Raw genomic sequence first — 27,598 nt, forward strand, 5'->3', positions numbered from 1 at the left:
GTGCCTTCCTGGTGTAGTCCGGGTGGATGGCTATTTTGCAGTTCTTAAACAGGGGTACTGCCTGCTCCAGAACAGCTCTCGGCATAGCGCCCCTGTCCCAATAGATCAAGATCCTGGCAATGACGATCCTCGTCTGGGCACCTGGCAATGACAGGGGCACTAGAGCCTTGTGCGCATGATCCACAATGAAGAATTCTGACAAGCCCAGTGGTTGAAGCTGTTGCCTTACCTAGTTCTCCGGAAAGGTCTCCACTGAGGTACCCTCCACTCTTTTCGGGATTCCCACCACACAAACTTTGATGCATCGAGAGCAGACCTCCATGTCCTCCATCCATTTTGTTCCAGCTCACTGGTGACTGGTCAGTTTAGCCATCTGTCGCTTGAGGGTAGAGACCACCCCCTGCAATGTTGCAATATTGCTTTCAGCCATGGTTACCTTGTCAGCCACCCTCTGCAGATCAACTTGGAGCAGATTGACATCAATGGAGACAGTTTAAATTTTTTGTTTGAGTGTGCTCTGGGAGTCTTGAATGGCTGCTATCATCTCCATCTTTGAGGGCTCAGTTACCCCCTCTGGGTACACCTTGGCAGAATCCACTCCTCCCTGATGAGTGTTCCGCTGAGACAACTGTCACAGCATTGTGTATTGCATGATCCTGTTGGTGGAGTGTGAGCGTGCCATTTTCTCCCTTTACCATGTTCTCAGTTTAGCGCATCCAGTGCAAAGAATACTATTTCATTCCACTAGCTCAGATGTGGGCAAGTGTCAGCCCTGCAATGCAGCTCAAAGCTCCCATCTGTGGATGGCCCCCCTCAGTCCAGTGTTTACAGCATTTAGGTAGGCTTCCCCCCCCAACTGTCTCTGTCCCAGTAGTGGCTGACTGACAGCTCAACAGCAGGCTCTCACCTCGTGATCACCGGTACAGCTGGTCCAGATTCTTCAAGGGTTGCCACAACTCCACAGTTGTCCCCTGGGCCCTTCTTATGCCGCAGAGTCCCCCGCAGCACAAGCTTTTCTGAGGCGCCTTCCATAGGCCAGAGGTTCCCCCCGAGCCAGCCGCTCCAGTTTTCTCCTGCTGTGGTACTGCGCCTCATTGATCACACGGTCGTGTGGGCCAGGAGTTCCCCTCCAGTGGCAATCCTGGGGTTGCTGGTGTGGCAGGGGAGGGGGGGGGAGGAGGATCCCTTCCGGCTACCACAGCGATCCAGGGCTCCAGCAGCAGTGCAGGAGCATGGTAAGACCCTCAAGGGTGCGGCCCAGGACCCAGCCCCCACTAGCCAGGCCACGTCAGCAGCCAGACTCCAGCTGCCACCCCCTCCAGTCACCGGCCTCCGATCGGATCCTACAGACAGTCCAAATCCAGCTCTGGTGCTGTACTCTGCCACCAAGGGTCCTGCGTGGCAGACTGCTCTGCTCCAGGCCATGGCAGGCATCACTCCCGGTAATGGCTGCCTCAAGCGTCTCTACAGGCCCCGCTCAGCAATGCCGGTCCCCAGCCAGTATCAGTGCCTCACGAGAGTCAGTTTTAACTTCTGGACAGTACACAAGACAGCAGGATTCTGCAGGATTAGAGTGAATGAGATGGGAGTTTACTTTCTGTCTGTTATTTTTCTTGCCTGGTACATTTGATTTTTTTTTTTAAATGTGTTTGGCTCATTGGCTCCTTTCTGAATCCCCCAAAAATTGCCAAGACTTGCAATTTACGCACCAAAGAAAATTAATTCATGCAGAATAATATTGTTTCAATGACAAGTTCTAGGCCATAGAATGGGGAGGATAGACTGGTACGTAGTGGCATATTAAAATTGCACGAAAAAGAAGTCTGTTTAGTTGACTGTGAACTCAAAATTGCAGAAAAGTTTGAAATCTGCAATGGCTGTTTTTCAGATGTAAATAGGCACCATTTTCCAGAGCGTTTCACTGAAATTGAGTTTTGCAAAAAACAAAAAAGTGAATACACATATAAGGTATTACTGTAAGCAAACTCAAAGTGAGGGTGTTTGAAGAGAGGCACATAGAAAAATCATAAGAGTGTATTACAAAACACTTTCATAAATCCCAATCTCATAATTAAATAAACATTTGTGAGCTTGAAATCAGGACTTTCAAGAAGTTTCCTGGTCACGTCACACACCCAGCCCCATCATGATCTTTTAAACGCTATGCACAGCGACTGTTGGACTCACAAGAGTTTGGCACAGGGCATAGCTGTAGGCTGTCAACCAGAGGATGTGCATGAGTGGGAGGTACCCTCGCCAGTATTGCCCTGCATGATTCCTTTGAAGAAATCTCTAAACTGCAACAAAAACACACATTAAATAATGTTTTGGTAGTGGAAACAGTTTATCATTCATATGTGAAAAATCTTAAGAAATTCATTAAAAGTTCAGTTAAAGTAAAGTTATAGTTCCATGTTGTTACCTAAAAACCTTTTAAATTCACATGTTACGGTACGCTGCATAAACTGCAACTAGTACCCCTGCCATGGAACATAATTTGAAACCCAGATGGGCTGTAAGTGACGCGGCTTAATACAACTATATTCAGTCAGTCAGAAAAACTTTATTCGGCATATTGCCATAAAAGTGCACATGCATATATATATTTATCACCATAAAAATACAATACTCATTACTTAATTCTAAAAACGAATTTCTTTGATCTGCTAATTTACAAAAACTAGAAATCTGAACGTCTCCTTTAGCCCTTCTAAATCAGAATATAATAGTTAATACTTGTAAAATCATATGCAACAATTAAACAGAAATTAAAATTACGTTAACAAATAGTCACATCAACTAATTCATATTGATTTCTAATAACAATAGCTGATCTGATAAAACTTAAAATAGAACTACACATTTGTTTAGATGAGAGGCTTTGAATACCAATCAGTCCTTCCTTATAAGAAAGAGTATGTAAGTTACGCAAAATTGGTAATATAAAAGTTTTCCTAGGAACTGAGTAAATTGCACACAATAGAATAAAGTGACAACTACAACTATATTAAATAACGCATCTAAACAAAAATGCCATATCCATAGTGATATAATTGAGAATAATAATGTTAAATCATTACTAATGTCACTGGTGATAGTATCTGTTTCAGGTCGTGTGTGTGTTGTGGTTTTAAGTAAATTCCTATTCATTAAGTGAATGCTTGAAAATGTTTTGTTTTATGTTGTCCCACAGCTAAAAATGAATTTAGTAATGGAATAGTGAACAGTGTTTAAATAATGCAGGGAACGTCTGTCCTTGGTAATTTAGCACATTTTCATATACACATGTATTTTATATGTTTTGAGAAAGACCACATGTGGATCCCAGGAATATATATTCTGCATTTCTAGAGTACATTGGAAGTGTCTGCAAAGTATCCTGAACATTTCTTTGGTACCTCTCCACGAGAACATTAAAATATTTACTCAATTGTAGTGTGAAAGCCTTGATTAAATTACCCTGACTTTTGCTAAAGTTATTCATTCAGCACATGGATTAGCACTTTTTACCTCCTGGTGTTAGCCAGTCAAGATAGCTGTTTTATCTTTTAGTCAGTTTGATTCTATTGTAATCTTCAGCAAAATGCTCACTCAAAATAATGTAATGACTGGCTGATGAATATGGCAGGACGTAGGGCACAAAGCAAATCTGTGCTCTTGGTAGCCACACATTTAGTTCCTCGTAATCCTTTAGAAAAAGAGATACCTTCAACATTTACAATTTAACCTTTCTTTTCTATCTCTGTTTAGGTTATAGGTCACAGTAATTTCAGCTCTATCCGAGCCACTACCTGTGTCTATAAAGGTAAGCAGTTCTGGTTTTACTGTGCAACAGCATGCTAGTCACCAGTCTTTATTTTGGAAAATGTACTTGATTCCTAAGGGGGGATTAAGACTCATTTTGTGGTAGACCCCAGGGCCACTGATTTCTCAGGGCTGTGATTGACCTGTTGCATCTGCCAATCATGTACACTCTTCAAAGTTGTATTGACATTTTATATAACTGTTTTCCTTCAGTGTGGTGGTACTAGGTAAAAACCTAAACCACGATCCTGCCCCATCGCTCCTGATGTTAGTTCAGAACAGCCTCTTGATACACCCAGTTGTCTCCAACATAAAACCAAGGAACAGGAACCCCTAAAACTCCCCCTTCCGAGGACAAGCAGGACATCCCCTCTCATCCAAACAGATGTATGTCTACCGACTAGTAGCAGGAATATCTGTTTCATGACTAATCGGGGTTGTCTACGGCCAACACCGTTGGTCCCACCCAGTCCATCACCCCCCCCCCCCCCACACACACACAACCATACATGCTCGTAGAATTGCATATATGTGTGCATGCATGCATGCATGCATATATGAATGCAGCCCCACCGTTATGCTAGGCTCCTCCCATGCATGGTCTGGGTAAATCAAGTGTCTGCTTTGATATAGCAGATACAATGTCCCACATCACTCACTGTAGTAGTAAGCGGGCCATTTTAAAATTTGATCTTCATTGCTAAAACAAGTCATCCGCTGTGCCAGGTCTGACCTTGGGGAGTTCGACATCCGTCAGTCCAGTTAAGCTTTCATCACTGGAAGTGGCTAAGTCTCCAGCATCTTTTCTTGTCAGCAGGTGAGCCAAGATTTCTTCTCACTTGCTCATCCCTGCCACCTGCTGCACTGCACGTTCTTGGGCTTCCTCCCCCAATGGCGCAAGCCCACCAAGGTCTCTTTTGTGCTTCCTCTTCCTCTTCTCTTGCGTCCGTGCTCCACCTGTAGGTCCCCTGCTAGGGTTGGCATGTGCCTGCATGTCTAACCAGTTCCATAAATATTGCAGGCCCAGCTGCTGAAGTCTTTTAATTTTTTTTGTTTTTGTGTCCACAAACGTTGCTTGTTTTTTGAATGCCTTTAATGAAGTCTGGAAAGATCATGACTTTGCGATTGTCTATGCAGATATCTCCTATGCTTTTCTGGTGCATGGCAATATATGGTCACAGTCCTTATAATGGAGAAGTCTAGCCACAATAGGCCTTGGTGGTGCCCCCGGCGGTGGCAGCTTGCTGTAGGGCATAGAAGAGGGAGAGGCCCTCTGGGACCATCTCATCTTGCAGCCATTTCTCCAAGAAAGCAAAGGCGTTCTTTCCCTACACTCACTCAGGGAGAACAATTATTCGAATGTTGTTTAGTCGTGATCTGTTTTCGCTGTCTTCTGCCTGGGTCTCTAGTGCGTGTACTTTGTTCTCAGATGTGGTCAGTCTGCCGCACATCTCAGCAACATCGGTGTGGAGCTCGGTCAATGTTCGCTCTGTTGCAGATACAGACTTGGGTAATCTTCTGTGGTCATCTCACAGTAAACTTAAGTCCGCTCCCAGTGTGTCTATTTTCGTTACTAGTTCTTCTCTATTAGCTGTGATGGCTTGGAAGATATCCTGAAGGGTGTGCCTTCAGTTTGGTTCTCCCAGAGGTGTCTACAACATGTCAACAACAGCCTTTTTCATGGCCTCAGTGCACGTGTCATTTCATGTTTCTTAGCCACCTTACCCATCCGGGAGCGCTCAATACTCCTACAGTCCTGGGTAGTGGTGGGAGGGCTCTCCCACCTCTGACCCGCTGGCAGTCTTTGCATGTAAGGATAACTGGCAACCGTTGGGGGCCATTCAGGGCTTCGACTGTCAGCAGCTGTCAGCTCGGCCCACTCCTCCCACCCTGGAATTCAGGCTTATAGGCTACTCCCTCTGCCAGCGCCTGTCGCCCGTTACTCAGTAGGGCGGCGGGGTCAGTGTATCAGTCAAGGCGAGCAGTGAGAGTCCTCCCCACTGTGTCTTCAGAGCCTAGCTGTGCCCATGCCTGCAGTGTTCCGTGGTCCCAAGAGCAACAACTCCGCAGGCGGGTCTCAAGTATTAGTCTAAGAATTCTGAAAGAGGGCACCTCCTCACTGCGCGCCCTCTCCTGCCATACTTGGGCCCACCTTCTTAACCCATCCCCAACATCCAGCTGTTGGTCAGCTTCCTTAATGTGTATGTGCTCCCTCTAAGGGTGCTAGCCTCCCTCCAGTTCATAGGCACTGTTCATTGCAGTTACTTGTGGGGGGACCAGTAGGCTGTTGGGTAATGTATGTAGTTCTGTTTCACTTCTAACGACAAGACATTCCATGTGTTTTACCCCCCTGTGGTCAGTTCATCCTCCCTCTCTCTCCAGATGGTAATTCTGGGGCTCCGCCTCTCAGCCTGTTAAGTGAAGCTGCACCCCCTGCTGTTCTGTGGGCCTCTTGCACCCGTATTGTGAGGAGATGCTGGTCATGTTGTTCTGGGGCCCTCGCTACTTATGCTGTTCCTTGGCAAAGTGCCCCAGAATCATGTGCTTGAGGAGGTGTGCAAGCCTATCCTCAGCTTACACTTCGTTGTGCTCCTGGTTCACTGGCCTTATTGCTATCAACAGGGTCCTAGGCCCACTCTCCTCAGTCCTCTGACCCCAGCGCTGAGACAGACGGGCCTGCAGGTTAACAGGTGGCAGATCCACTTTGGGCCGCCAACTTGGGCCTGCCGCGGTGCTCTGCTCTCGGCCCCGGGACCGCTCCACAGGTCTCCACCAGGCCACCCGAACACTTAAAGCACCGGGTCCGCACTGCCTACGTAGCTCATCACTCTGGAGTCTCAGGCAGCACGGGTGCAGCTCATGGATGCGACGCGGCTAGACAGCCCCATAGCCGCCATCTTGGGTCGTTCCAAGCATGCCACGCTTGGACACCAAATTGCTTGTCTGTTCGACTTTCAGCGCCACAATCGATTTGGCTGGGTGACTGTGGGGTTAGTGCGATATGCAAGGGGATACCTGTGTGGCTGCTGATGCTGCAGGATGGCTTTGAATGGTGTAGGAAAGTACCCTCTTTCTTGGCATGGTTACCCCCATTTTCTGCCTGTTGTCAGTGTATTTGACTGTGCTCACTGGGGTCCTGCTAACCAGGACCCCAGTGTTTATGCGCTCTCTCTTCTAACTTGGTAACTTGTACCATTTTCACCTCACATTTGGCATACTGGTGCCCCCATGTAAGTCCCTAGTATATGGTACCCAGGGCTCTGGGGTACCAGGGGATCCCCATGGGCTGCAGAATGTATTATCCCACCCATGGGGAGCCCATGGAAAGTGTTCTGCAGGCCTGCCATTGCAGCCTGTTTGAAAGGATAAATGCACCCTTTTTCACTTCAGGCCACTGCAATTCACCGTTATGGCTGGCCCTCCAAGCCCAGAAGGCAGGGCGCAAGTACATGTGTGTGAAGGCAACCCTGCACTAGCAGAGGTGCCCCCACGAACTCTAGTGTCATTTTTCTGGACTGCATGAGTGCCGGGGATGCCATTTTATGCATGTACTGGACATAGGTCACTGCCTATGGTCAGCTACATAATGGTAACTCCAAACCTAGGCATGTTTGGTGTAGGAAAATGGCTCCCTGTTGCAGTTAACCCCCACTTTTTGCCAGATATTGATGCTGACTTGACTGAGAAGTGTGCTGGGACCCTGCTAACCAGGTCCCAGCACCAGTGCTCTTTCACTAAAAATGTACCATTGTTTCCACAATTGGCACACCCCTGGCAAACAGATAAGTCCCCTGTAAAAGGTATCAGTGGTACCAATGGCCCTGTGGCCAGGGAAGATCCCCAAGGGCTGCAGTATGTGTTGTGCCACCCTAAGGGACCCCTCACTTAACACCTGCACATTGCCGTTGTAGATTGTGTGTGTGTTGGTGGTGAGAAAAAGGTAAAGTCGAAATGGCATCCCCCTCAGGCTGCCATGCCCACAGAGTACTGCCTGTGGCATAGGTAAGTCACCCCTCTAGCAGGCCTTACAGCCCTAAGGCAGAGTGCACTATACCACAGGTGAGGGCATAGCTGCATGAGCAATATGCCCCCACAGTGTCTAAGTCTATTCTTAGACATTGTTAGTACAGTGTGGCCATATTAAGTATATGGTCTGGGAGTTTGTCAACACAAACTCCACAGCTTCATAATAGCTACAGTGAATACTGGGAAGTTTGGTATCAAACTTCTCAGAATAATAAACCCACACTGATGCCAGTGTTGGATATAAAAAAAAATGCACACAGATGGCATCTTAGAGATGTGGGTGTTGACAGCCTGCTGCTGAGAGACGAGTTTCTGACCCCCTGGGGTGAGGGCCTTTGTGCCCTCTGAGGCCAGAAACAAAGCCTGCTCTGGGTGGAAGTGCTTCACACCTCCCCCCCCCCCCTGCAGGAATTGTAACACCTAGCAGTGAGTCTCAAAGGCACGCCCCCTGGACACAGCCCCCACTTTAAGCGGCAAGTCCAGGGGAGATAATGAGAAAAACAAGGAAGCGTCACCCACCTGCCGGGACAGCCCCTAAGGTGTCCTGAGCTGAGGTGACCCCTGCCTTTAGAAATCCTCCATCTTGATTTTGGAGGATTTCCCCAATAGGACTAGGGATGTGTCCTCCTCCCCTCAGGGAGGAGGCACTAGGAGGGTGTAGCCACCCTCAAAGACAGTAGCCATTGGCTACTGCTGCCCAGACCTAAAACACACCCCTAAATTGAGTATTTAGGGGTGACCCTGAGCCCAGGAAATCAGATTCGTGCAACCTGAACTAAGAAGGACTGCTGACCTTAAAGCCTGCAGAGACGATGGAAGACAACAACTGCTTTGGCCCCAGCCCTACAGGCCTGTCTCCTGACACCAAAAACTTACAACAGCGATGCATCCAACAGGGACCAGCGACCTTTGAAGTCTCCAGAGGACTGCCCTGAACCTAAGGACCAAGAAACTCCCGTGAGCAGCGGCACTGCTCAACAAACAGCAACAATATTGCAACTTAACTGCAACTTTCAAAGACCTCACTCTTCCTGCCGGAAGCATGAGACTTCACCCTCTGCACCCGACGCCCTCCTGGGAGGACTCCCAGGGGACTGCGACCTCATGAGTAGCACAAGAGGACCCCCCTGGATCCCCACAGTGATGCATGCAGAGAGAATCCAGAGGCTCCTTCTGACCGCAACTGCCTGTAACAAGGAACCCGACGCCTGGACCAGGCACTGCACCCACAACCCCCAGGACCAGAAGGAACCGAACCTCAGTGCAGGAGTGACCCCCAGGTGACCCTCTGCCTAGCCCAGTCGGTGGCTGGCCCGAGAAGCCCCCCTGTGCCCTGCCTGCACGGCTAGAGTGACCCCTGTGTCCCTCCATTGTTTCCTATAAAAAACCCGACGCCTGCTTTCCACACTGCACCCGACCGCCCCTGTGCCGCTGAGGGTGTGTTTTGTGTGCCTACTTGTGTCACACCCCCCCACCCACCCACCCCAGTGCTCTACAAACCCCCCCCCTCCCGGTCTGCCCCTCGAGGACGCGGGTACTTACATGCTGGCAGATTGGAACCCGAGCACCCCTGTTCTCCATAAGCGCCTGTGTGTTTTGGGCACCTCTTTTACCTCTGCACCTGACCGGCACTGAGCTGCTGGTGTGGTAACTTTGGGGTTGCATTGAACCCTTAACGGTGGGATGCCTATGCCCCAGAACTGAGACTTGTAAGTGTCTTACTTACCTCACAATCTAACCAATACTTACCTCCCCCAGGAACTGTTGATTTTTGCACTGTCTACTTTTAAAATAGCTTATTACCCTTTTAACAAAAACTGTGTATGTTATTGCTCTAATTCAAAGTTCCTAACTTACCTGTGTGGAGCACCTTGCATTTTAAGTATTTACTTCAAATCTTGAGCTTGTGGTTCTAAAAATAAATTAGGAAAAGGTATTTTTCTATATAAAAACCTATTGGCCTGGAGTAAGTCTTTGAGTTCGTGTTCCTCATTTATTGCCTGTGTGTGTACAACAAATGCTTAACACTACCCTCTGATAAGCCTACTGCTCGACCACACTACCACAAAATAGAGCATTAGAATGATCTATTTTTGCCACTGTCTCACCTCTAAGGGGAACCCTTGGACTCTGTGCACACTATCTCTTACTTAGAGGTAATGTATACAGCAAATTTCCTACATTTGGCATCAAACATGTCGGAATCATACCCCAATACTGTTGCCAGTATTGAACGTTTGATTCCATGCACTCTGGGGGCTCCTTAGAGGACCCCCAGCATTGCTCCTACCAGCCTTCTAACGTTTTGCATGCAGCCCATGCTGCTGCCACCCCTCAGACCGGTTTCTGCCCTCCTCCTGCTTGTGCAGCTCAAGCCCAGGAAGGCAGAATAAAGGATTTCCTTTTTTCTAACACCCTCTACCTTTTGGAAATAGGTGTTACATGGTTTGGGAGGGTAGCCGAATCCCCCTCCACCACCCGAGCCACTGGTATGCTTTGAGGGACACATTGGGTGCCCTCTGTGCATAAACTAGTCTACACCGGTTCAGGGATCTCCAGTCCCAGCTCTGGCACTGAACTGGACAATGGAAAGAGGAGTGACCACTCCCCTGTCCATCACCACCCCAGGGGTGGTGCCCAGAGCTCATTACATAGGGTCCCTGGGTTCTGCCATCTTGAATCCAAGGTTGGCAGGGACCTCTGGGAGCATCTGAGTGGCCACGTTAGGCGGATGACGTCAGAGCCCCCTCCTGATAAGTGGTCACCTGGCTAGGGAACCAACCCCCTTTCAATGCTATTTAGGGTTTCTCTCTTGGTTGGGTCCCCAGATTCGGCTTGCAAGATTTCATCAGGACTCCTCTGCAACCTCTACTTTGACTTCTAGGCACTGGAACCGACAATCTGCCTCTACGATGAAGACTGTGCTTGCAACATTCTTTCCACAGCTCCTTCCAGCTTCTGCAACATTTCCCCAGCTGTGCATCCACTGAAAGAGGCGAGTCTTCAGTCTGCACGAGAAGGAAGAAGCTATGTCCTTTGGAGTGAATGAGTCACTCTCCTGCATCCGCAGGCTCCAAGTTCAATGACGACCAGCTGCATGGATCGCCTCTTATCCTGTGTAGATCCTGCCTCACGGATGGTGGTCCAGAGTAGTCCTCTTATTCCTCTCTGCCAGTTGTCCAACTTTGGTGGAGGCAAGCCTTTGCCTTCCCACGCAGGACAGTAACCCTGTGCATTGCCTCTCTTGCAACTGCCAAGGCTTGTTTGCATCTCCGCCAAGGGATCTTCAGGCTCCGTGTAGCCCCAGCATGTGATGCATAGCCCTCTGCATGCTTCTCCTGCGGGGTGGGACCCTTCTCCAGTAGTGCTGAGTGTGCTCCTCTGTGTCTCCTGGTTCCTCGTCCATTGTGTCTCCTGTGGCGGGACTGCCTCTTCTTCTCTAGATTCTCTTCCTTGCTGAGGGTCCACCTAGGACTCCCCCCATGGGTTGATTGCTCCTGGACCATGCTGGTCCCTGGCCACTTTTGCTTCACTGCGATTTCTGCCTTTGCCAAGTCTTGTTGTTGGCTTTTCCACTCCACTGACGGACTTCAACCATCTATCCAGGGTGGGACGTCGACTGCATCCTCCAGGAACTCTTTACCTGCTCCAGGGCTGCGTTCCTGACCGTTGTATTGTAGGTGAAGGTGAAGTATGATAATTACATGTACGGCACTAAATGAAAAAATCACTCTATTAGCTATTGGTTGTTGTTTTTTCTGCGTATATGTAATAAGAAAGATTGGAATGAGTGGTTTGTGTTAGAGCTAGGCCAGGGATTTGAGTATGGAGACCATTTTATTTGGCTGTTTGAACAGAGACTTGAAGCCAACTCAGCTCAGGCATGTTCTTGTAAAATGCTGTTACCATCTTGCATTGAGACTGGCTTTAGACTAAGATCATCTTTGGAAGATGGAGCACCACACCCACATTTTTTTTTATTTTCTTTTTAGCTCCACCAGACCTAGGATTTCAACAAGAACCTTGGGGTATGGGGCAATACTGGCAGAGGGGTATATTATGCTGGGTAATACTCCTCAAATCTACTATTAATCCCATTCTGACTGTAAAGGCACTCACCCTCTTCTGATTCCTCCTCCAGGATCAACAAGCTCCAGGCCGTAGGGTTGATGAACCTACCAGCAGCATCCCTGCTTTATCACGCTCAGCGTGGGCATGAATCATGTATTCACGGTCTTCAAAGCAGCTGAGCCTCTCGGTGTAAACCCCTAGTAGCTCTTTGGTGTCTAAGAGTTGTTGCTTCAATCCAAGAGTTCCAGACCTGGCTAGCTCCAGGTCTCTAAATGCTCTCTTCGGTTTCAACCTCCCCCACCAGTGTGCGCTGTACTCCCACTATCTCAGCAGTACATTTCCCTCTAATGACTGCTTTAAAAGCATCCCACTCAATTAAGGATGACATGGTGGAAGCCACTTTGTCTACAAGGTAGGTCCTTATGGCTTCACCAATAGACTGTTAAAACACAGGGTCTTATAAGGTTTTAACGTGGAGGCGCCAGTCTGGTATGCGGGGGCATTCCCTGTGCCAGTTTACAGGGAGTAATATTGGATTGTGGTCCAAGAACATCCTACAGAGATATTCTATGTTGTGGTCTGCCCTATGGATCCCCGGTGAGCAAAGAAAAGCATTGAGACATGCATGCAGTTCATGCATTTTAGAATAGAATGTATAATCTTTGTTCCCAGCTTGAAAGATCCTCCAAGAATCCACCAACCCCCAGCATGCTGCCAATCCAAAAATACCCTCGATAGACTGATGATTGGGGAATCACTCAGTGGTGGGTGGGATCGGTCAAGAATAGGGTGGTAATACTATTATAATCCCCACCCAAGAGAATACCCTGAGTCATATATGAGGATAGGATTCTGTACAATTCAGTAAAGATCCCACCCTGGCCTATGTTACTGGCTGATGAAGGGTGATACCCTGAAACTGATCCCAGGATGCTTGTTTCTGGTCCAGGGAGGACCTGGCCTAGCAGTTCGGGCTGGACTCTTCCAATGAGGGAACAGGTTCAAGACTGATTTGCATATTGGTGGGTTCAAACTGGGGTGGCATGGTGAGCAAAAGAACGATGGATTAAAGATCTGTGACTGGGGAGGAGTGAAATGTTTCAGCACTCCATCCATCATCCTTTTGTATTGCTAAAAAAGGGTCATAAATCCTAACAATGGGTAAGTCTCAGGCCGGAAGGCGACACAACACTATCACATACCTCCCATTAGGATCTATACGCTTGCTTGTTTTTTTTGGAAGGGCACTCCTGGTCGGATCCACACCAAAACCCCTCTGGTAAAGGCCGAATGTAACATGACATTTACCTGACCCTGCCATCTCTTGCGTATTGCTCCCCTCTCAGTGGCAGTTAGTTAGGTTTTCCTGTAGGAGGGCAATATGTGCCCCCCCCCTTCTTTTCAAGTATGTGTGTATCTTGTATTGTTTGGCCATGTTATTAAGGCCCTTACTGTTCCAGCTGATAAAAGTATAGGTCAAGGTTGATGCTATAATGGTGGGTTGTAGTAGCACCTTGGGTCACCAGGCAAAGGACCCAGTTCTTCATGCAAGTTTGGGACCCAATAACCACTGTTCTAAAATTCTGGCAGACAAACGGAGGCAGACCAACATACAAAACGCATAAAACAATGATCAGTACCCAAACTCCCTAGCCTCAGGAAGAAAAACACTCCCCATCCAAACTAATGAACAAACATTCAGCACATGTGCAATCGTCGCACGCACAACTTCAGGGCAGGGGGTTGTGCCAGCCTGGATGCCTCTCACCTGCACATCACATCATGCGGACGGACGGCAGACCGGATAAGCAAGCCCAAAATTAATTCAGGAGCAAGATAACAATGTAGTGAACACGTTCCACATTTATAGGCAAGCCTCTGCTAGAACACCATGCGATATAACCAACAGCAGTGCAGTACGTAAGGTGGGGGATTGCGAGGCTGGGATCCGGGTTCAGAGCCCACTCCACTTATAGCCACCGCCACCTCCCCTGCCTTCTGACATTCATGCAGCGATTGGGAGCGAGAAGGGATTTTGTCAGTCCTCCCTTCCCCCTTTTCTCCACTTGTTTCCTAGGGGTTCTCTGGGCCTTCCACTGATAATAAGCACCCGAGCTTTCTCCCTTCTGAGGGAGGCAATCAATCCATTCCCACAGCAAAGCAGGTGAGGAACAAAAAAAAAAAAGTATGCATCGTCCCTATGGGTCAGTCGTAGTCTGGCAGGCAACAGTCTTGCATATGATAGTCCCAGGTGCAGGCATAGAAACAAAAGAGGGGGAAGAGGTATGGATGGGCAGGAGAGGACAGTAATGGCATGGGCAAGGGGGTGGTGAATAATGGTGAAAAGGCAGCTATCAGGGATCGGAAATCGGAACATAGAACTGTAGTGAATCCTAGTTTGTTTTAATGGGAAACAGGAGTTAGCTTAGCCTTTGGCTTGCAGACTTGTGCCCCCGTCACCTAGTGACTTTTACCCTACTTAGCTTGCTCTGTTTTAGTGCATTAATTTAATTATATCTTTTAAGATGGCTGCCTTATTTCTAGTTATGCCAATGCTTTAGATTCACGTTATCAGTGCCACCGTGCTAGGGCGTCAATATCAAGCGACAAAGAATTGTTTACATAAATTACAGTCCCAAGCGTGTCTTGTTATCTGTTGTTTGGGAACAGGCCTACGTTAGGGGTCCGAGCAGATCTTTATAAGTGCACCTCACTTAGACAGATAGTCAGAGGGATTCCGACCAGATGCCATCACTGCTATCGATGCTGCATGTCGCCTTGACACTGACCCAGTGTTCGTGTCCCTACGGAGTCTGAGCTAGAGACCTCATTCTGAGGTAACCAGGGTTGGAGGGCTCTTCTAATGGACATGGCATCGGCAGATCAAAGTTTATTGCACCTAGCTCTCTTTAGGTTAAATATTAGGTACATGACATTAGGGTATTAAGACATATTTCACATCTTATGTCATTTCATTCTATTGTATTGATGACTCTTGTCTTTACCATTCTGTTTCTTGCATTATTCATTGTCCTAATCATTGTAACCCATGCAACTTATCGTAGATTGCAGTTTTGTTAAATATAACTTATTGAAAAATTTACTGCATCTCTTTCATTGCCTGTGTTTGATTGAGACATATTGTTAATGTGAAAAAGTGGTAATCGCCGTTAAACCACAACACTGCCTGAGAGTTACTCTTTTTAGTCCATGCATAAAGGGGGCCACAAATCACCTTTTACTGTTTGGGTTTTTGGTGAGCTGCTGCTAGTGAGCCAGGAGGGTTGGGACGACAGTTGCGACTTGTTGTAGGATTGGCATAGTTGCATACAAACATAAGTACTGTCATCCTTAAATCAGCAGTCTTGCCAAGAGCAAGAGTCCAACTATGACAGAAGTTGAGTCCTAAACCTCGAAACCCAGAATTGGAGTTTTGGAATGCCTAGCTCAAGACTCAAGTCCCCCTCCTTGGGTATATTTCAGCCCCAGTTGGGATGTGAGAATAGAGATGAATGTTCCCTTTGAAGAGCTAGTACTACGGTTAATTAATTAGCTATAGGTGCACTCAATGCCTATACAGGGGTAATGTTGGGTTGGGCTCAGGGTCACCTATCTGGAGTGTAAGTGAAGGGATGGCCTGTGGAGTCAAAAGGTAGGTGAGGGGTCTCAGGGGATGTAGAGAGGAATGATGGTAAGGTATAACAGAAAGGCAGTCTCTAAGGTAATCCTTGAGATACAGAAGGGCATCTGGATAGTCAAGTGGAGCAAGTCCTATAGCGATCGGCGGGTCTATAGGAGGGGAGAGGGGGGTGGGATAGATGAGACAATGGACGTGGGGAGAGCAAGAGCAATATATCTGCCTCTTCCACCGCCCAATAAGAAGAAAAGAGTGGATGACCCTCCCTATGCTAGGGGTTATCACTGATCAAAGGTTCCCAGGTAAAACAAAAAGGAAAAAGTGTCCCCTGGTCCTGCAGGGCATATATGACCCTTTCATGGGCTGTAGTACGTATCCTTGCTACTGTCCATTCCTCTTGGGCTGAAAGATGTTTAGGAAAAACTTTTTAAAACCAAGGGGCACTTATACACAATTCTTGCTTAACAAACGAGGAAATAAACTGCAGTCTGATCATGACATGTTCGCAATATCAAGTTGCAGACAAATTGTAAGGCTATCTGTCACTTAAATGCTTATACCACTAACACATTTTAAAGAAAACATCAAACCTCTTCTGCACTTTTGCAATCCTGATTTGTACACAATAATTTGAAACATAACAGACAACAAAGATATACACCAATGAATATTTCTGGTCCCAGCAACAGAACTACAGTGAAAGGACCTTCAAGCAAAGTAAAATGACTTAATTCACAATACATACTAGTATAGGAAGTTGTTCATGTCAAAATTACAGCTCCCCATAAAGTGCACCTCCTGAAATGCATAGCTTGCTGCAAAATGAATATGACATACACCAGAAAGAATGTATAATGTGTCAAAATAAATGATACTTGGCAGAGTGAATCTGAATTGAACCAAAGCAAATATGAAACCTGGCAGAGTGAATATGCTACTTAGTGACTAATATGAATAACACACACACTGAATTGAATAAGATATGAAATATATATTGATCATACTGAAATTAATACTGTAAACAATAAAGCAATCACTGAAACAAATACAATATTCTTCAAAAAGAATGGGACACTTCTTGAAATTACTGACATATGCCAAGAGGAATATGACTTGTATTGAAATGAGAATGAGAAATTGAAATTGAAATTAAAATTAATAAAAGGTACTGAAATTAATGTGTTATATTCTGAAACAAAAGCACTTTGAAAATAACATACTCTGAAATGAACATTATACATGTAATGAATTTGAATTGTGTTGAAATTAATATTACTCATATGGCAATGAATATGAGACATATAGAAATGAATAGATGATTTAAAATGAATATGGCTTGCTTTGAAATTAATGTAAGCCCCATTAAACTGAATTTGACATGCCTTCAAATAAGTATGACCAAAGCTGAAATTCTCATGACGTTTGTCAAAATGAATTACACAAATTAATATGACACATATTCAAATGAATGATATATGTTAAAATGGATAAGTTGCATCTTAACATTAATATGACAAGTGTTAATATGTATATGACATCCATTGAAAAGATATAACATTGATTGAAAGGAATATAACACATGTTAAAATGAATACAACATGAGTTCAAATGAATAGGACCTTCATTAAAAATAATTTGACATGTTTTAAAAGGAATACGAGTTAACGTTAAAATGACACACACAAATGACCCCCCCCCCCAAAAGAGTTTAGAAAAATAGCCAATATTTATCTGAGTAAAAAGACCAAGACGACAAAAATCCAACATACGCAAGCAAAGATACAAACTTTCAAAGATTAAATCTTAGTATAGCTCTTAGAAACACAATAGCTCCAATTGGGGCTATCATGACATCTTGTCGGAGTCATTCCCAATAGTTTAGCGCCACTCGTGCGGGATGGTCATGATGTTGCACGGACCCCAGGTACGGTACCTTGGAAAATAAGGAAACCAAAGACATTACACGGAGTTGGGGAGGTGAGTCGTCGCTGGTGCGGTGTTGTTCTTTACTGCTAGTGGGGAAGGGAAGCATTGGTTCCTTACTGCTAGGCAGGTGAGATGAGGTGTCTGGTCCTTACGGTTGCACAGGAGGTGATGCAGCATTGATTGCGAGGCGTCAGTTCCTTACGACAAGGCGGGTCGATGAATCCAGCCAGTTAAGACGCGTGGCGTTGACTTCGCGGTGTCGATCACACCATGGGGCCACAGGTGCTGTGGCAGAGTCAGAGTCTGGTGTCACGGGTGTCGGTGACCCAGCACTCAGGACGCACGCTGTGGCAGGACTTAGCAGGCGCTGCAGTAGGCCTATGGTGTCGGTCACGGTCCCTGCACGTAGTGGGGACCACCGCTCTGGTGAAGGCAGCGGCACAGAGTTGGAGAGCGGTGCTGGTTCCGAAGTAACTCTGGAGTGGATGTACTTGGTTTCTTCTTGGTTGCACCAGAACTCGGTCCCAAGAGCCCAGGAACTGGATTTGGCACCACTTAACAACTCAGGACTCTCAGCAAGAGAGGCCAGGTGCTGGCGGATGAAGTCTTTGAAGTCCCTGAGACTTCTTATACAGAGGGATGCTCAGTTCAAGCCCTTAGAGAATCTTTGGAAGGAGGGTGTAGAAAGCAAAGTCCATTTATTTTACTCCTAGGACAGAAGCAGCAAGCAAAAGGCCAGAACATCAAAGCAACAGGCAGCATGGCAGTCCCTTGTACAGCATCCGGGCAGAATGTCCTCAGTCTAGAAGGACTCTAACTTTGTGGGGTCAGAGGTCCCGAATTTCTACCCATTTCTGTCTTTGAAGTAGGCAAACTTCAAAGCGAAGTCTTTGTAGTGCACAAGACCCTGACTTTCATGCCCTGGCCCCAGAAACACTCTAAGGGTTGGAGATTGCTTTGCGTAAAGACACTGGCAGCCCTATTCAGGTGCAAGTTCAGCTCCTCCCACCACTCTAGGTCAGGAAGACCCATCAGGATATGCAGGGCATACCTCAGCTCCCTTTGTGAATTCACCCCGTAGGCAAGGGTTGCTCCCCAGGGGGGCAGGGGTGAATTTATTTTAGGGCATTTCTGCCCCCCCTGGGGCCGGCTGAGCTAGCGGCCAAAATCCACAGGTAGGCACTTTGCAAAAAACACCTCTGTTTTCTGTGAAAAAATGTGATGTGTCCACGTTGTGTTTTGGGCCATTTCCTTTCGTGGGAGCTAGGCCTACCCACACCAGTGAGGTACCATTTTTATCGGGAGACTTGGGGGAACGCTGGGTGGAAGGAAATTTGTGGCTCCTCTCAGATTCCAGAACTTTCTGTCACCGAAATGAGAGGAACAAGTTTTTTTGGGTCAAATTTTGAGGTTTGCAAAGGATTCTGGGTAACAGAACCTGGTCAGAGCCTCACAAGTCACCCCATCTTGGATTCCCATAGTTTTCACGAATGCGCTGGTTTCCCCACGTGCCGGCTGAGCTAGAGGCCAAAATCCACAAGTAGGCACTTTGTAAAAAAACACCTCTGTTTTCTGTGAAAAAATGTGATGTGTCCACGTTGTGTTTTGGGCCATTTCCTTTTGTGGGCGCTAGGCCTACCCACACCAGTGAGGTACCATTTTTATCGGGAGACTTGGGGGAACTCAGAATAGCAAAACAAGTGTTACTGCCCCTTGTCTTTATATTGTTTCCTTCCAAAAGTAAGGCTGTGTGTAAAAAATACGTCTATTTGAGAAATGCCCTGTAATTCACATGCTAGTATGGGCACCCCGGAATTCAGAGATGTGCAAATAACCACTGCTTCTCAGCGCCATTTATTTGGCCATTTTGGAAATACAAAGATTTTCTTGATACCTATTTTCACTTTTTATATTTCAGCAAATGAATTGCTGTGTACACAGTATAGAATAAAAACCCATTGCAAGGTGCAGCTCATTTATTGGCTCTGGGTACCTAGAGTTCTTGATGAACCTATAAGCCCTATATATCCCCGCAACCAGAAGAGTCCAGCTGACGTAACGGTATATTGCTTTAAAAAATCTGACATCGCAGGAAAAAGTTACAGAGTAAAATGTGGAGAATAATGGCAGTTTTTTTTCACCTCAATTTCAATATTTTTTTATTTCAGCTGTTATTTTCTGTAGGAAACACTTGTAGGATCTACACAAATGACCCCTTGCTGAATTTTGAATTTCGTCTACTTTTCAGAAATGTTTAGCTTTCTGGGATCCAGCATTGGTTTCTCACCCATTTTGGTCACTAACTGGAAGGAGGCCTAAAGCACAAAAAATAGTAAAAATGGGGTATGTCCCAGTAAAATGTCAAAATTGTATGGAAAAAGTTGGTTTTCCAATTCAAGTCTGCCTGTTGCTGAAAGGTGGGAAGATGGTGATCTTGCCACTGCAAACCCTTTGTTGATGCCATTTTCAGGGAAAAAAACACGAGCTGCCTTCTGCAGCCCTTTTTTCCCATTTATTTGAAAAAAACAAAATATTCACTGTATTTTGGCTTATTTCTTGGTCCCCTTCAGGGGAACCCACAAAGTCTGGGTACCTCTAGAATCCCTAGGATGTTGGAAAAAAGGACGCAAATTTGGCGTGGGTAGCTTATGTGAACAAAAAGTTATGAGGGCCTAAGCGCGAACTGCCCCAAATAGCCAAAAAAAGGCTCAGCACAGGAGGGGGAAAAGGCCTGGCAGCAAAGGGGTTAAGCAAGAAAATGCTCACTTTTCTAAAATTGGCATTTTCAAACTTTCAGCTTAAAAGTCAATTTCACCTAAATATGTTTTTTAAATGTGCGTTCAGAGACCCCAAACTCCACATATCTATCTGCTCCAATGGGAAATTACACTTAAAAATATTTCAAGGCCATCCCCATGTTACCCCATGGGAGAGATAGGCCTTGCAATAGTGAAAAACAAATATATCAGTATTTCACTATGAGGACATGTAAAACACACCAGTACATGTCCTACCTTTTAAATACACTACATTCTGCCCATGGGGCTGCCTTGGGCCTACCTTAGGGGTCTCTTACATGAGAAAAAAAAGAAAAAAAAAAAAAAAAAAGGCTTTGGCCTGGCAAGTGGCTGCACTAGCCAGGTTGAAATGGCAGTTTAAAACGGCCTAGGATTTACATGCCCTGGGCACACCTGGTGCACTATACTATGGACCTACTGGTAAATCAGATATGCCAATGATGGGTAAACCAATCACCAATACCATTTAGACAGACTGCACTTTCTCTCTGGTCAGCAGTGGTAAAGTGCCCAGAGTCCTAAAGCCAGCAAAAACGAAATTCAGCGCAGGATCAAAAGCAGGAGATCAGAAGCAAAACATTTAGTGATAACCCTGCAAAAAGACCCATTTCTAACAGGAGGTAAGAATGATTTTATAGTCTAAAGGTGGGTAGAGGTAAAGGGAGTTAAGTGTGCTTTTGGGGTTTATGAAGTGGGTAGTGGTAATGGGAGGTAAGGAATAAAAAAAAAAAAAGCAGTTTTCCCCCTTAAAAATAAAGACTCACACACACCTACCTACTCACACATATAAATGCATGCATATAGAAGGCGTCAGCCGAAACGCATTGACATTCCAGTTTTCCAGTTTTGTTTAGGAGCAGCACCGCACTTGCACTTTATTTGGAATAAAAAATATGAATATCAAGGAATATAAATATCAGCTTTTTCATGTGATGGCAGCTGTGGAACTGTATTGTGATGCAGCCGTATGATTAGTGGAATCTCATCATTTTGGTTGATATATATCCATATTGTGTGCACACATCGTTTCAGAATTAGAGTGTGACATAAATCTCAGCATAAATTGTGCAAAAAAAAGTAAGCAGGGAACTCTGTGTGGTTCCCATATTTAGGTGGAGAGCAGCTCCTTTCTATAGAGCTCCCTAGAAGTGTCCAATTTTTAGCAACGTTTTTAAGCATAGGAATTGTACAGTTCCATCCACACCAAGCTTGAAAGTGACAGTCTTTTGGCATTTTTACAGCAAAGTCTTTCAGCATAGGATTAGCTAGTGCCATCCATGCTAAACTAAAAACAAAACCTTTACCACTCCATGCACTCTATCACAGTGTTGAACTTGAACAATATCATCCAAGCCAACTTGGAAAGAATAAAAGCAACCCCTGACACATGTTTCGCTCTTATTATAGCTCTCCAGAGGTATAGCATTGTCCAGACACTAGAGAGCAGCTATTATTTGTCTCTCACACACCACACACACACATATATATGTATATACATACATATGAGTGTATGCACACATGTACATACATAGTCATATACATACACACACATATATATATATATATATATATATATTTATTTGATGGCATGTGTAGCTGCAGATACACATGCTAAGCATTGCTTCCTCCATCTAGTGTTGGTCTCTCAGTGTTACAAGTTGTTTTTCTTCAAAGAAGTCTTTTCAGAGTCACGGGATCGAGTTCCTCCTCCTCTCGTTCATACTGTGCATGGGCATCAACTCCATTGTTAGATTGTTTTCTTTCCGCTGTCCGGTTCGGCCATGTTTCTTCTCGCTCCGAGATTTCGAATCAGAAACTTTAGATAACTTTATTTGACCTTCGGTATTGTTTCGGTCACGTTTCCACCCAGAGTCGAACCGATAGAACTGTTGAAAACAAAATGTCGCCCTTCTGGGCGCATGCGCCCGACTCTGGCCTGTTCTGGCCTACCACGTTGAAGCCTGATGGATCAGACTCCATTTCGATTTTGTCCCCGATGCCACGCAAAATTTCTATACACAGACCAACACCTTCTATGTAATCTGTGTCTCTCTCTCCCGATCACCAAGAAGAGGATTGTGAGGCCTGTCGATTGTTTCGATCCAAAAAGACCCTGCGTGACCGGAGAGCCAGGAGACTGGAAATGGCATAGAAGAGTACAGAGTATACTGACACTATGGAGGAAGAACAGACGCAGATGGCAGTTTCCATCCGAGACATCGTCTCCAAAGAAGACTCAGAGGAAGATAGACTCATCACTACCGGTCAGCACATGAGTACGACTGCCCCTACGCACACTTTTAAAAAGTTCTCAAAGGCCTTGGGTGAACCACTGCCAGAGAGCTATGGTTCGACCCACAAGAAAATTCTCGTGGACCGACCTTTTGGTTTGGTGCCGAAAAAGGCCACACCTCTGATACTGGAGTTGAGCAAGTCCGCCGACGTAAACACTGTTCAGAGTCAGAGCCTCGACTTCCTGCCTTGGAGCCAAAACAACCAGCTATATGTATTTTTGGGTCCCGAAAAAAACTGTCATCTTCGGAGCCGAAAAAGTCTTCTTATTCAGAAGAACAAGGACTTTTGAGCCATCTTAAGCAGAGCTCTAAATCATTTGACGAACAGTCCTCTAAATCATTGAAACAATCTGATTTGTTTCTGAGGACACAGAGATTCAACCCATTCTTGAAATCATGGATGAGAGACCATCAAGTATGCATATCCATAAAAAGACTGGCAGAATAATTACTGCACCTCCTCCTCAGACCAAGAGAAAGTTGGCTTTTTAAGAACATTTAGATACTGCTCAACCACCAGCAAAGATTTTCAAACTGAAGGGGATGCCATTACCTATGCATACTTCTCCCCCTTATTTACCACAACTTTCTTTTTTGCCACCACCCACTAGCCCACCACCTTCACCAACTCATTCACAGACATATTCTCATGGTGATACGGTTGATCCTTTGGATCTGTATGATCCAGATCCTATACCTGCTAATGACCCAGACGTATACCCTTCCAAACCTTCCCCACCAGAAGACACTACTGCATACATGCAGGTTATTTCTAGAGCAGCAGCGTACCATGGGGTACTTATGCACAGTGAGCCTTTGGAAGAAGATTTTCCTTTTAATACCTTATCCTCCACGCAATCACTCTACTAGTGCCTCCCAATGCTAATTGGCATGATTAAACATGTGGATGAGATAATCAGTGAGCCGGTTAAAGCTAGGGTTTTAACACCACACACTGACCAGAAATATTAGCCTGCACCTACAGACCCTGCTTACATTACCCACCAAATACGTCCAGACTCAGTGGTTGTTAGTGCCGCTAGAAAAAGGGCCAATAGTCAGTTGTCAGGGGATGCACAAACTCCACAGTTCCATAATGGCTACACTGAAAACTGGGAAGTTTGGTATCAAACTTCTCAGTACAATAAATGCACACTGATGCCAGTGTGCCATTTATTGTAACATACACCCAGAGGGCATCTTAGAGATGCCCCCTGAATACCTACCCGATTTCTAGTGTAGGCTGCCCAGTTTCTGCCAGCTCGCCACACACCAGACATGTTGCTGGCCACATGGGGAGAGTGCCTTTGTCACTCTGTGGCTGGGAACAAAGCCTGTACTGGGTGGAGGTGCTTCTCCCCTCCCCCTGCAGGAAATGTAACATCTGGCGGTGAGCCTCAAAGGCTCACCCCTTTTGTTTCAACGCCCCAGGGAATCCCAGCTAGTGGAGATGCCCGCCCCTCCGGCCACTTCCCCCACTTTTGGCGACAATGCTGGAGGAGATAATGAGAAAAACAAGGAGGAGTCACCCACCAGTCAGGACAGCCCCTAAGGTGTTCTGAGCTGATGTGACCCCTGCCTTGAGAAACCCTCTGTCTTGAGTTTGGAGGATTCCCCCAATAGGATTAGGGATGTGTCCTCCTCCCCACAGGGAGGAGGCACAAAGAGGATGTAGCCACCTCAGGGACAGTAGCCATTGGCTACTGCCCTCCCAGACCTAAACACACCCCTAAATTCAGTATTTAGGGGCTCCCCAGATCCCAGGAAATCAGATTCTTGTAACCTGAAGAAAGGAGGACTGCTGACCTACAAGCCTGCAGAGAAGGAGTAAGATGACAACTGCTTTGGCCTCAGCCCTACCGGCCTGTCTCCAACTTCGAAAACCTGCCCCAGCGACGCATCCGACAGGGACCAGCGACCTCTGAAGCCTCAGAGGACTGCCCTGGACTACACGACCAAGAAACTCCTGTGAACAGCGGCCCTGTTGAAAACCAGCTACTTCTTTGCAACAAAGAAGCAACTTCCACGGACTTCATGTTTCCCGAAGGAAGCGTCAGACTCTACACTCTGCACCCGACGCCCCGGCTCGGCCTGCAGAAAACGAGCACCTGAAGGAGGACTCCCCGGCGACTGCGAGCCCGTGAGTAACCATAGACGACCCCCCTGAGCGCTCATAGTGACGCCTGCAGAGAGAATCCAGAGGCTCCCCCTGACCGCGACTGCCTGTAACAAGGGACCCGACGCTTGGAACCAACACTGCACCCGCAGCCCCCAGGACCTGAAGGAACCAAACTTTGATGCAGGAGTGATCCCAAGGCGACCCTCTGCCTTGCCCAGGTGGAGGCTGTCCCGAGAAGCCCCCCTGTGCATTCCTGCACCGCTAGAGTGACCCCTGGGTCCCTCCATTGAAACCTATACAAAACCCAACACCTGCTTTGCACACTGCACCCGGCCGCCCCTGTGCCGCTGAAGGTGTGTTTTGTGTGCCTACTTGTCCCCCCCCCCCCCCCCCCCCCCCCCCAGTGCTCTACAAAACCCCCCTGGTCTGCCCCCCAAGGACTCAGGTACTTACCTGCTGGAAGGCTGGAACCGGAGTACCCCTGTTCTCCATAGGTGCCTATGTGTTTTGAGCACCTCTTTGACCTCTGCACCTGACCGGGCCTGAGCTGCTGTGGTGTGTTAACTTTGGGGTTGCCTTGAACCACCAACGGTTGACTGCTTATGCCCCAGAACTGAGACTTGTAAGTGTTTTACTTACCTTCTAATCTAACCTTTACTTACCTCCCCCAGGAACTGTTTATTTTTGCAGTGTCCACTTTGAAAAAAGCTTATTGCTATTTTTACAAAGACTGTACATGATACTGTTTCCATTCAAAGTTCCTAAAGTATCTAAGTGATGTACTTTACATTTAAAGTGTTTGATGTAAATCTTGAACCTGTGGTTCTTAAAATAAACTAAGAAAATATATTTTTCAATGTGAAAACCTATTAGCCTGGAGTATGTCTTAGAATGTGTGTTCCTCATTTATTGCCTGTGTGTGTACAACAAATACTTAACACTACCCTCTGATAAGCCTTCTGCTCGACCACACTACCACAAAATAGAGCATTAGAATTATCTAATTTTGCCACTATCAACCTCTAAGGGGAACCCTTGGACTCTGTGCACACTCTCTCTCTTACTTTGAGTTAGTATATACAGAGCCAACTTCCTACATTGGTGGATCAGCTGTGGAGTCTAAGACTTTGCATTTGCTGGACTACTCAGCCAATACCTGATCACACAACTAAATTCCAAAAATTGTCATCAGAAAATGATTTTTGCATTTTGTGCAGTTTTCTAAATTTTTTAAAGTCCTGCTAGGGCCTTGTGTTAGTCCCTGTTAGCATTTCTTTTAGAGTTTAAAAGTTTGTAAAAGTTTGAATTAAGTTCTAGAAATAGTTTTAGGTTCTTAAAAAGTATCCCAACTTTTAGAAAAATTATGTCTAGCACAGAGGAGATGGTGGTGGAACTCGCCCTTTACCTGCATCTAAGGATGTCTGAGTTAAGGACTCTCTGGTAAGGTTTGATCCAGTTTTTATATTTTTTATCTTACAAAGTACAGCTCCAGGAGCTTTTGGCAGAGTTTGCAAGAGACCACCCCTCTGAGGATAACCTTACAGAAGGGGATAATTCCCTCCCTCCTGTCCTAGTTAGGGAGGACAGGGTCCCTCATACCCTGACTCCACAAGTGATAGTCAGAGATGCTGGTTCTCCCACAGGGGAGTCCAGTAACTCTGGAAGCATTGAGGGCAGCCTCAATGAAGATGACCTCCTGTTAGCCAGGATGGCCAAAAGATTGGCTTTGGAGAGACAGCTCCTAGCCATAGAGAGGGAAAGACCAGAGATGGGTTTAGCTCCCATCAATGGTGGCAGCAACTTAAATAGGGTCAGAGAAAATACTGACTTGCTAACAATCCCCAAAGGGATTGTAACAAAATCTGAAGATGGTGATGACATCACCAAATGGTTCACAGCTTTTGAGAGGGCTTGTGCAACCAGAAAAGTAAACACATCTCACTGGGGTGCTCTCCTTTGGGAAATGTTCACTGGAAAGTGTAGAGATAGACTCCTCACATTCTCTGGTAAAGATGCAGAATCCTATGACCTCATGAAGGCTACCCTGATTGAGGGCTTTGGATCCTCAACTAAGGAGTACAGGATCAGGTTCAGGGGGGCTTAAAAATCTTCGAGACAGACCTGGGTTGATTGTGTTGACTTCTCAGTCAAACCACTAGATGGTTGGATTAATGCCAGTGGTGTAAATGATTATGAAGGGCTGTATAATTTATTTATGAAGGAACACCTTTAAGTAATTGTTTCAATGATAAACTGCATCAGCATCTGGTAGACCTAGGTCCAATTTCTCCCCAAGAATTGGGAAATAAGGCAGACCACCGGGTCAAGACTAGGGTGACCAAGACTTCCACAGGGGGTGACCAAAAGAAAGGGGTCACAAAGCCTCCCCAGGGGAAGAGTGTTGAGACATCCAAGGGAAAAAGTAAAGCGTCTTCTACAGGGCCCCAAAAATCTGCACAGGAGGGTGGGTCCAAAGCCTCTTCACAATCCTCATTTGGGTACAAGGGTAACAACTTTAATCCCAAAACGACCTGGTGTTGCAGCTGTAGTCAGCATGGACACCAAACAGGAGACAAGGCCTGTCCCAAGAACGTTCCACTTCAACTACTACTCCAGTTAGCACTGGAATAGCCAGTCTCCAGGTGGGATCAACAGTGTGCCCAGAACAAATCAAGGGCCACACTGAAGCTACATTAGTCTCTGAGGGTGGAGTGGGCTTAGCCACACTAGCTGCCTGGCCGCCTAACATGCAAAAATACAGGCAGCAGCTCTTTATTAAAGGGACTAGAGTAGAGGCCCTGGGGTATACAGGTGCCAGTGTCAATAAGGTGACAGACAAACTGGTTTCCCCAGGACAATACCTGACTGGACAAACTTATCCAGTCACCAATGCTGACAATCGGACTAAAGTACATCCCATGGC

The 27,598-nt window shown here is 46.3% G+C and overlaps 1 protein-coding gene across 2 annotated transcripts in view; it reads left to right on the forward strand.

Moving 5' to 3' along the window:
- Positions 1-27,598, forward strand: part of RNF123 (ring finger protein 123) — a 1,441,353-nt gene that overhangs the window by 118,574 nt on the left and 1,295,181 nt on the right. For both annotated transcript variants that reach the window (XM_069206868.1, XM_069206867.1), the window contains exon 6: positions 3,751-3,805. In XM_069206868.1, coding sequence (XP_069062969.1) covers positions 3,751-3,805 — 55 coding nt within the window. The remainder of the gene's footprint in view (positions 1-3,750; positions 3,806-27,598) is intronic.

Source organism: Pleurodeles waltl, chromosome 9 (assembly GCF_031143425.1).
Source record: "Pleurodeles waltl isolate 20211129_DDA chromosome 9, aPleWal1.hap1.20221129, whole genome shotgun sequence".
NCBI lineage: Eukaryota > Metazoa > Chordata > Amphibia > Caudata > Salamandridae > Pleurodeles > Pleurodeles waltl.